This window comes from Atta cephalotes (genome assembly GCF_000143395.1).
Source record: "Atta cephalotes unplaced genomic scaffold scaffold00003, whole genome shotgun sequence".
Lineage (NCBI taxonomy): Eukaryota > Metazoa > Arthropoda > Insecta > Hymenoptera > Formicidae > Atta > Atta cephalotes.
The window spans coordinates 7,443,046-7,455,373 of NW_012130067.1; the positions used below are offsets into that span (position 1 = coordinate 7,443,046).

The 12,328-nt window shown below is 31.1% G+C and overlaps 1 protein-coding gene across 1 annotated transcript in view; it reads left to right on the forward strand.

The window, feature by feature from the left end:
• The first annotated feature begins 2,320 nt into the window (after window positions 1–2,320).
• The window catches only part of LOC105625616 (glucosylceramidase-like), a 25,851-nt gene continuing 15,843 nt past the window's right edge, over window positions 2,321–12,328 (forward strand). Inside the window, exons 1-2 of the mRNA XM_012206938.1 lie at window positions 2,321–2,366; window positions 3,586–3,895. Of these exons, the coding sequence (XP_012062328.1) occupies window positions 2,321–2,366; window positions 3,586–3,895 (356 nt within the window). The remainder of the gene's footprint in view (window positions 2,367–3,585; window positions 3,896–12,328) is intronic.

A 12,328-nucleotide genomic window follows, 5' to 3' on the forward strand; every position in this document is an offset into this window, starting at 1 on the left:
AAATCGTTATACATTGTAAAAATAATATTTTCTTCTCTTTTAATAAATATGTTGTTACGAATATATTATTTTCTATAAAATTCTTGAGAGAAGTATTCTTGAAAGAATATAAATATTAACTCTCTTGTGTATTTTCTTAGAAGTAAAAAATTAATTTTTCTTTTTTAACCTTTTTAAAAGTGCATATTTTGTTAATATATATAATGAGTGTACCAAAAAAATATTTTTGCAGCGGGATCATAAATTAGATCATAAGTTCATTTAATTGTATAGACCTATTATATTTACGCCTGTTTAAATTGTGTCTATAAGCAACGCTTTACTAAAAATTATTTTAAAAAGTCACTTATTTTAATTATTTCAAAAACTATTAAAAGAAGTAACAATTTACAAAAATTTTTTTTTATTTTAAACCAGATAAGATAATCCTATATATTTTTAGTTACTGCAAAACATTGTCACTAGCTAATTTTCAACATTTAAATCCTTTATAATAATGATTAAAAAGATTGAAATAAAAAATGCATTTTTAAAATAGGATGAATAATATATTTATAACTTCTAATTAGATTTTTAATACATTGTTAAAATTTTTTACACAAAAAAGTCATTTTTAATGTACTAAACGTCAGTTATTTTGAAAACCTGACATAATAGTAAAATTTGACTTGCGATATCATTTTTAGATTCCAAAAATTTAACATCTTGCCTAGTTAAAAATAATTCTTAGATATGAACTAATGCAATTTCTCGAATATCATAGCAAGAACAACTTTTCTTTTCCTAAAAAAAGATAGTTTCCTAAACTAAGAAAATGTGCATTTATTAAAATGTACTGATAAATACATTACCGAGCTTATCGGAAACATTATTGTACGTTCCGATAGGCACACACGAATGACTAATGTCGTGCTATTCTTCAGTCATCATCATACCATTAACAAATAAACGATAGTAATGTTTCTGCTCTACGAATAGTAAGACTTTCAAGGATATTGAGGTACAAACAAATCTATATTATATATATGTAAGAGATTATATTAAAAAGAATTGAACTAAAAAAAGAAGAATGAAAACAGAACTGAACTCTTAAAAAAAAGAAAAAGGAGGATTGAAATATTACACTTCGTTACGGTTGTTCTTTTTATGTTTCTGAGTACTTATGTATCTAGATACCAAGTTTAAGCATTACATTTTTAGTGATTGTGTAATGATCTATTTTTAATTTGTAAAAATTATAATTTCCTTGTGACTCTTGAAATACAGTAATGAACTTAAGACAAATGAGAATGTAAAACATTGAAGCGTAATTAAATTATACTGCTGTTTCGTGCAGTATTTACTTGAATATGTATTTCAATACGAACATTTCGACTCTTTTTTTTTTTAGTTATCATCAGCGACACAGTTCCCTCAAATCTCTGACACTTCCCTCATTCATGACCTACTTTTAATCCGCCGAAAATTAAAATTTGATTTAATTTGGCTTAATTTGGCTAAATGAGCATTTAAATTTACAACACTCTTTCGTGTGTAATATAACCAAATAAATAATTATAAAAAAGACAATTAATCATAGCTACAGGAAAATACAATATAAACAGGAAAATAAAAAAATAAAAAAAATACCTATTCGATTAATAGCAATATTAATAAATTAATTTTATTTCGATTATCATATCGATATATCGATGTTTCTTGATTTTATATAATAATCGAAACAAAATTAATTAATATTTATTAATATCGCTATTTAATATAATATAATGGTAGTAAATAATATTGAGATACAATATCACACACAACCACATAAATCATCAAAAAATTATGTATATTCCAGTACTATAAAAATTTTAAATATTTGACGCGTTGCCAATATTGATGCAATTAGAGATTTTTACTATTGTAAGACGTATATAATATATATATATATATATAAAACATATAAGTATATAATATATTACAAAAACTATGCACAATTGCTATTGAAATTATTATCATTATTTAAATAGATATAAAAATAAAAGATTTTCTTACATAAATAACATAAATAGAGGCTTTAGATATAACAAAAAGTCAATTGAATAAAGCGATATCCGAAAATCTGAATTATATAAATAAATTCCAATTATCTATTGATTTTACGCACTGATAATTATTATCACAGATAATAGTCAATTAAAATAAGCGTATATATAATGCAGCACGTATGTATATATATTTATATTTTTGTATCATGAGTCGATCATTTAATCAAAAAGTAAACCGCACTTTATTACTTTATTTGCAGATTAAGAAGAGTTCCTTGCAACAATTAAAAATGCTACGCACGTTAATTTTGATTGCTGTCTTGATCACAGTGAAAGGTATGTGCAATTAAAAACAATATTTGATATTATTTTATTTTTAATTTACGTTTAAGAATGTTTTTGAAATCTTTCGTGGCCAATGAAAAAAATTTCCGAGTAAAACAAATATTGACAAATATTGTTAAATGTTATTTATTTTAAGGGACCCAGCTCCGATAACCTTGACCTTAACATATGTTGTCAAGGTCATGACTCTAAGTGACCTTCGACAGGTTTAATTGGTGGACGTTATTCATTAAAAAAATTAACAAAAGAATTTTAGAAAAATAACGTCTTATTTCTGCATGTCTTTCACGAGAAGCGACTCCCACCTCATCTCCTTCCCTCTCCCCATTCTCCCCCTCCTCCCCCTGTTTAGAGACGTACAAATTTCACGCGAAGCAACTTAGCCAGATAGAATGGAACTTGCTTCGTATGGAAAGTCGTGCGTCCCTAAGCAGTAATTAAGATATTATTTCTTAAACTTCTTTTGTTATTATTTTATTAACGAATAATGTCAACTAGAATTTATTGGAAATCACTTAGGGCTCTCTTATTTAGCACTCATGACCTTGACAACATACATCAAGATCATCGGAGCTGTCCCTAAAATCCTCTAAAGTAAACATTTACCCAAACATTATTAAATGTATCAGTGTCATAGTTTCCATTACTTACATCCTTTTTTAAATTTTAATAAATACAATTTACTAATTACAAAATAATTATGTTTACTATTTCAAAAAATGCATATGATATTGTTATAGAAAGAAAAATTGAAAAGATCTACTTATAGTAAATCAATTTTTTTTTAGAAAATTACTACCTATTTATTATGTTATGTACTACACGTTAATTCTGTACTAATTTTACATTTATGATGCATCACTTTACATAATTATTATATTATTATCTGTCGGTTATTTTTTTGTTTTTGAACTCCTTATTTTGAAAGTAATATAAGCTTAATTTCGCAATGTCATGTATAAATTGCAACGATATATTGATTTCGATAAAATTTTCGAAATTGTCTGGCACTTATAATACTTAAAAAATAAACTTGAACTTGCGAATTTTGCATACAATCAGTGTAGATCAGATTTACTGAAATGAGTGAATTTAATTTCAAAGCTTCGATATTTTTAAAAAGACTCTTATAACAATGTGTTAATTAAAAAAATATATATGGCAATTTAAGATTGAAACATATAATTGAATGTTCTTCTTTCCATTATAGGAGACGAATGTATACCACGTTCATTCGGAAACAATTCTATAGTATGCGTCTGTAATTCGACGTATTGCGATACAGTAAGCAAGCAAAAATTACAACAGAATCAGCTTTTATGGTATACATCCACTGAAGATGGCAAAAGAATGCAATCGTCCGTTATGAATTTCACCACCAAAAATGAATCCGATCTGGTTCTCACAGTGGACGTTAATCAGAAATTTCAAAAGATACAAGGATTTGGCGGGGCAATGACCGATGCCGCCGCACTCAACATTAAAACTCTTAGTAATAAAACTCAACAAATACTACTTGAGTACGTAATTGGCATTAATTAGGAGTGCAGAGCGAACATTAATCGGAAAAAAAATAAGATCGAGGAACGGAATAAAGCTCTAGACAATGCGAGACAAGAACAGTATAGAAATAAGAGCAATATAGAAACAAGCGATACATAATTGTCGCCTTCCGTTGCACAATACTGCGGAAGAAATAAAAAAAGGCTAACCGCATTCTGACCACTTATAGACTGCAATATTAAGGTGGCTCTTATTTACTCTTAGTGAAAATTTTTTGGAAATTTTTTTTCGCGCTACCTCCCAGTTTGATTCCATGTTATAAAAAAATAATCTGTGTAAAATTTCAGCTCAATCGAATAAAGGAAAAGGGTGCCCCTAGGACCTTGAAAATCAAAAAAATCATGGAAAAAATCAATTTTATTTGTTTATCTTGTGAAATATTAATTATATACAAAAAAGTATTATACAAAAGTTGTATGTAGAGCCACTAAAATTGCACGTATTATTGACTTGTTTTCCTTACGATTAACGATTTCTGAGAAAAATGTAAAATATAAATTAATTCCTAAAGCCTCCTTAATGTTGGATACAACAGGGCAATAGAAGTCAAGCACGGTAATTCTTGTGCAAACCAAACGGTTAACAAAATAACTTTATTAATAATTAATCCACTTACATGTTTCGGCTCACTTTTGAGCCATCCTCCCAGAGACAGTATGATGTTGTAATTATAAAAAAAAAGCTTTTTCTTACTAATTAATACATTTCAGTGAGCCACTTCTTAACGGAAACTATTGTATATATAAATCGATAAAATCCCAGAAATTATTAACAACGGAATTGAACAATTCGTTTCCACCAAGACTAAAGGATTTTTCGAAAGATTTGACTTGAATGGTGAATTCCTTAAGACAGAACCGTTGGCATAAAAATAAAAGTTTTCTAAAAGATCTGGAATTGATAGTAAATAAGTTGTAAATGATTCGGTCATGAGAGAGGGGTCAAGCTTATGGAAAATTATAATAAATTATTTATATGAAAAACAATAGAAATAATATGTGCTTCAGATTGTAGTGATTTCAGTGATTATCATCAAAAATTTTCAGGTAATATAAAAAAAGATTTTATATTCCATAATGTCAAAATTTTGTAGAAAAAAGAAATGATTTTCACATTTTTCTCAGAAATCGTTAGTCGTACGAGGAAAATAAGTAGTCAATAATACGCACAATTTTAATGGATCTACAACTTTTATAATATTGGTCCAGAAAGTTCGTGCCGATTTTGAAGGAAAATTGAAACGCAGAAGATTTAAATTTTAATATACATTTATTAAATTATATAGGTTAGTCGGCACGAACTTTCCGGACAACAATACTTTTTTGCATATAATTAATATTTCACAAGATAAATAAAATTGATTTTTTCTTTTATGATTTTTTCGATTTTCAAGACCCCTTTCTCTCTATTTATGATTGAGCTAAAATTTTATAGTTTTTTTTTTTTCATAAAATGGAACCAAACAGGAGGGTAGCGCGAAAAAATTTACTCTTTGAAAATAAGAGCCCTACTGCAGTATACTCTTGCATCTGCTCCAAGATTATATAGCGTATAAACGGAATGAAAAATCTGATTAATAGGTTGTAAGGCGATAGAATTCTAACTCGTCAGAAATTTATTGGTATTGCATTATTCTACGAGGGCAAATCAATAAGTTTTTAGAAAGACATAGTAAAACACATTTTTTGATCGATTCATTTTTATTTCTCAACATAGTCTCCTTTCAGCTCGATACATTTGATTCGACGATTCTCCAACTTTTTCCGTCTGAATAATATGATTTGTCCAACCCTTCAAAATCTCCTCTGTTTCGGCGATGAGCTGTTCTCTAGTGATGAATCTCTTTTTTCCGAACTATTTCTTCAGGTTTGGAAACAGGAAATAGTCGCAGAAGGCTAAATCTGGTGAATACTGGATGGGGAAGCAATTCATAGCGGAATTCGTTGAATTTGGTCATCGGTGTCGGATACGAGCATTGTCTTGATGGAAGAATATCTTCTTCTTCGCCAAATGGGGATGTTTTTTTCTTTAAAATGTTGTTGAAACGGTCCAATAAGATTGTGTAGTAATCATCATTAATCATTTGCTTCGACAGAAGATAATTGATATGAATTATACTACATCCCAAAAAACTGTGGTCATCACCTTTCCGACTTTATGATCTTTGCCTTCTTCGGAAATGATTCACCCGGTTCATTGTTTTGACTGTTCCTTCGTGTCGGGTGTGAAATAATGGATCCATATTTCGTCCACAGTAATGAATCGCAGTCATTCATCTGAATTGAAACATCTCCAAACATTGAAATCGTCGCGTTTATTGTCCACAGTGAGCAAACGCGGTATCCATCTTGCCGATAACTTTTTCATATGTTCGTGCAAAATTGAAATCACTGTGCCATGTGATATGCCTGTGGCCTTAACAATCTCGCGCATTTTCACTCGTCGATTAGTCAAAACAATATCGTGGATTATATCGATGATTTTTGATAACAGCCTCAATTAGACGTCCCGAACGAGGTGCATCACATGTGTATCACGTTTAAATTCATTCACCCAATTATACAATCGCAAACGCTGATGCAGATGTGCTATGAACATTATCCAACTCGGTTTTGATTTCTTTCGGTGTTAAACCTTTCATATGACGTTTGATCATTGCACGAAACTCGTTTTTCTCCATTTTACAAAAAATACAAAGATTGTTTGCTTTAATCGTCTACATAAATGAAATTACGCGATGAATTCCGCTCAAAATTTGACAGTAATCAACTGAGAAATGCTACTTATCAAAAAGTAATGACATGACACTGCGAGTGCTCTCTGACAGATTTTTTAAGAACTTATTGACTTGCCCTCGTATGTTCTTATGTGCACTGACATATGCATTCCCGAATGTATCTAACGCTAAATAATCCTGAAATATTCATAAAAAGTTCCTAAAATTCCCAAAAGATATTCCAAGACTATTCTAGAATATTTCGAAATATTTATAGAATGTAAAAACAACATTCAAATATTCTATTCGTATATCGTGTATATATATTGATTATTGATTATACACATATTGATTAAAAATTCCATTTATATATCGTTACATATTCCGAGAATGTTCCATATATGTTCCGCAACATTTTAATTTTTCCAGAAATTCCGGATCAAGTCGTCCCTGAGGCCTGAATCACTTTCAATTTTTGGAGCTTACTTTATGTATAAAGTGAGCCTCAAAATCTAAGGTGAAAGTATTTTTCAAAAGCAAAATTTTGTTTGAAACTGAATTCAAGGAACGACCGAATCTGGAATTTCTATAAAGTTTATAAACGAAATGCTGCGCTCCTTATATTCTTTCCCAGATAATTCTTGTTAACGTAAATACTCTTCGCAGCGATCCTCTGTCGGTGAAAATATTTACTGCTTGCTTGCTCGCAATTTTCGTGATATTTTATATAAAGAATATTCATACAATTCTGAACATTTCATCTGGTATATTCTGTGACGATTCTTTCACTGTGCCAGAATATTCGGCACATTGGGAATACGAATCGAACTTTCTATTAACATTTATTATTACCTGGGTAAATTCCTCTATTTCTATCATTACTTCTATCATTACTTCTATCGCTATTACCTCGCATTGTATTTAGAGCTTAAATCTTACGAAGGGAGGCTATGTATTATTCCTCACCAATAATTTCTATAAAACTTGATGAGTATGTTAAGTGTTTCTTTCTGATAATCTTTAATATTTATTTTTCTGTGCTGTTCTTTTTGAAACACAAATGATTATTATCTTAATGAGAAATGATAATGGAATCGATGCTGATTCGATATCGAAATCATCAAATTGACATCGATTTGACATCGATTGTTATTTCTCACTGAGTAATCTCATTGTTATTTCTCACACAGCATAGTATACATGAATCATATGATTATGTCATAACGATAAAAATAGGTTGAAATTTTCTATATGTCTCTTTTATGTCATAAATATTATTAAATCAAAATCGTATTAATCAAGGACTTGGAATTGACGCTGTAAACGCAATATTCTATTATAATAATTTTAAAACTTTAATAATTCAGGATTATAAAAATTTTCAAAAAATTATTACATAAGTTCCGTATACATTTCAGATATTTTAGCCATTTTCAGCAGATATATTTAAAAATTACCGCAGAAACAATATAATGCTTATGTAATGTTGTTACATCTATGTAGCTTTGCAATGTTAATTATATTTCTGGCTCAGTAGTGTACAAACTTTATAGAAAAAATGGCCATACTGTTCAACTAAGTTACCCAGAAACATTTCTCGGTTTTCTATCTGTACAGATTTCATTTATTAAATAACGTTGAACAGAAATCGAACTAAAAAAAATTTTTTTTTCTGCTCATCTCATTGCCTGATAAAATATCTGAATAGAATCGTCAGTTATTAAAATATTTGAAGAAATTCATTCATTAGTCAGTTATCTTATAAGATCAGATATACAATGCAAAATACAGAGCAAAAATATTTCATGTGATAAAAAGCGGGACTACAAATCAATAATGACAAATGGAAATGACAATAAAAATAATATAAAGGCCGATTTACATTTTGTTCAGAATGTCAATGTAAATGCGATATAAATTTTCAATGTCATTTTGCAATTGAGACTATATTAGATATATTATATGTTGTTTAATATGTATTATTTTAGACACAATACGTTTGTTATAATAACTCTCAACGTCTAACACACTTATGTACATTGTCCCAATTAAATTCGTGACTGTGATGCAACTTGTGTTCAGTGATAACCAAGGGAGAGATATTCTACATATATGGTTTTGATGTTCATATACTCTAGCTTTTCTTTTAGTTTTTTCCCCGTTTATTCCACATGCATCACAGTTCTTACAAATGATTTTATATACAACGTTTCTTTTTTGTAAATTTGGCAACGAATCTTTGTGTACTCTGATGAACTTACTTAATTTGTTAAAATTTGTTAAAAAATGAAATTCTATTTACCCTATTGATAATGTTCATGAATCTTTCGGAAATGCCCTGTAGGGGATGCTGAATTATTTATTTTGTTGTCACATTGTCGAGTTCTTTATTCATTTTTATTTGCAGCCTAGTTTTTTTTATAAGATACAGGTATATAAATATGAAACCGGAATTTATCAATAGATAGCAGCCATAGCTGCAATCAATGTAGTTGACGGCGCTATTGACGCCATTTCCTTGTTCTGACATCTGACAAAGATTTTCAATTCACAACAATACAAGTTTCATACAACAATAATTTGTAATAGCGTTGAACATGTCGAATTTTGTGCCTGGAACAATTTGCGGACAGCATCGATTTTTTGTTACTATTTGAAGAAAATTGCTGCAGAATCGCATCGAATGCTTGTCGAAGCTTACGGTGAGCATACTCTTAGTAAATCACAGTGCTTTGAGTGATTTAAAAAATTCAAAAGTGGCAATTTTGACGTGAGAAACGAAGAACGTGGAAAACCACCGAAAAAGTTTGAAGACAATGAATTGCAAGCATTGTTGGATGAGGATGACGCTCAAATTCAACAACAACTCGCGGATCAATTGAATGTGACACGAGATGCCGTCTCCATACGTTTGAAATCCATGGGAAAGATTCAGAAGATGGGAAAATGGGTTCCACATGAATGAAAGACAGCAGGAAAACCGAAAAACCACTTGCGAAATGCTGCTCGCCAGGTACAAAAGAAAATCATTTCTCCATCGAATTGTGATTGGCGATGAAAAGTGGATATATTTTGAGAATCCTAAGCGTAAAAGGTCATGAGTAACTCCAGGTGAATCATCGATATCGATTGCAAAGTCAAATCGCTATGGATGGAAGACAATACTCTGTGTTTGGTGGGATCAGAAAGGTGTGATCTATTATAAGCTGCTAAAACCTGGCGTTAATACTGAACGCTACCGACAAATGATCAATTTGAATCAAGCTTTGAAAAACGACTGAAATATCAAAAAAGGCAACACAAAATGTTTTACTATGATAATGCATCATCACACACAGCAAAATTGGTCAAGGAAACGATTGAGGCATTTGATTGGGAATTTCGCATGCTTACTCACCAGACCGATGGCTCCGACCGATTACCACTTATTTGCATCGATGGGACACGCACTTGCTTAGCAGCGCTTCACTTCTTACGAAGATGTATGAAAATGGCTAGATGACTGGTTTGGTTCAAAAGAGCAACAATTTTTTTGGCGTAGCATCCACAAATTGTCAAACAGGTGGAAAAAATGTATAGCTATCGATGGACAATATTTCGAATAAAATATTTTTTATCATTTTCATGCAATAAACGTGTATTTTCTATTAAAAAATTCCGGTTTGATATTTACATCTGGTATTCTATTCTATTTTTCATAATAAATTCCATGGGATAATTTTCTGTTAATATTATATATTAATATTAATATATTAACAATGAAATTTATATTTTTCTCATGAAATTCCGGATGCGAGAGAAAAAATGTCCTGTCCACCAGATCTAAAGATTTTTTTTAAGACATCGAATGTTGAGAGTAAAAATTTAGAAATCTTCCTGAAAATGTTGATTTCTGATATCAATCAAATTTAATTTTGTCTTCATCTAGCATAACAATAGTATCTAAAAAATCTAAAAAATTTATTTTATCATCCCCCACTTCCAAGTGAACTGTAATCTTGTGTGATATGCATTGAAAATATCTAATATATTGTTAATTTCAGTTGAGATGCATAGAAGGATATCATCTACGTATAATAAAAATTGTATCCTGAAATTTATACTCAACAATCGAATCTCCAACTCTTGCATATTGCATGACTAAGTTGCCACTAGGGATAAAGAGGATCTCATTGAAGATTCAAATTTTTGTTTGTAGAATTGATCATCAAAAGAAAAGAACATCGAATCTAAAATCATTCTTATTGCCTCTAAAAATTCTTTTTTGGAATGTTACAATTGCTGTAGTTTCATCTTTTGTCAATAGTCACTATGACTAAAGCAGAAGGAATGTTGGTGAATAAAGACGTCTAATGAAACCAAAACATAACCTGGGTCAATTCTGGTATTTTTTAATTTATTGATCAATTCGAAACTGTTAACAAAACTCGAATATTTCTGACGATCAATTCATGTAAAAATGTAATTAGGTTATATAATGAACCAAAAGCATATACGTTACCTATTAGGTGTACAACTTTGCTTCCGCCGTTTTCCTATAGATGGCTTTAGCGGTAAGTGGTGATCGAAATAAATAGATCATAGACGTCATACAATAAACTTGGGCATCTGTCAACATAACCCCATAGAAACATTAGTCAATTTGTGTCTGCATCATAAAGTTATTCTCTATTGAAAATGTCAGTTTACGAGCCAAATTCTCGTCATTTGCGGGAGGTTTTAATTTTTTGCTTCAATATGAAGAAATCTGCGGCTGAGGCTCATCGAATGCTTTCAAATATTTATGGTGAGGCCGCTATTAGTGAAAGAACGTGTCGTGAGTGGTTACAACGCTTCAAGAACGGTGATTTTGACGTCGAAGATCGGCATAGCGATGGAAGAGAGAAGGTTTTCGAAGATGCAGAATTGGAGGCATTACTTGAGCAAGACTCGTGTCAAAATCAAGAAGAATTGGCACGATCATTGGGAGTGACTCAAGCCATTTCAAAACGCCATGGGAATGATTCAGAAGCAAGGAAATTGGGTGCCGTACGAATTGAAGCCGAGAGATGTTGAACGGCGTTTGTTTGCTTGTGAACAGCTGCTTGAAAGGCAAAAACGGAAGGGATTTCTGCATCGCATTGTGACTGAGGACAAAAAATGGGTTCATTACGATAATCCCAAGCGCAGAAAATCATAGGAAGTTTCCGGCCATGCTTCCACGTCGACGGCTAAACCGAATATTCACGGCTCCAAGATCATGCTCTGTATTTGATGGGACCAGCTCGGCGTAGTGTATTATGAACTGTTAAAACCGACTGAAACAATCACAGGCGATTGGTATCGAACGCAATTGATGCGTTTGAGTCGAGCATTGAAAGACGCAATACAACGAGAGACACGATAAAGTGATTTTGCAGCATGACAATGCTCGACTCCATGTTGCGAAAGTGGTCAAGACATACTTGGAAACGTTGAAATGGGAAGTCCTACCCCACCCGCCGTATTCTCCAGACGTTGCTCCCTCTGACTATCACTTGTTTCGATCAATGGCACACGGCCTGGCTGACCAGCACTTCCGGTCTTATGAAGAAGTAAAAAATTGATCGATTCATGGATAGCCTCAAAAGATGACCAGTTTTTTCGACGCGGGATTCATACGCTACCCGAAAGATGGGAGAAAGTAGTGGCCAGT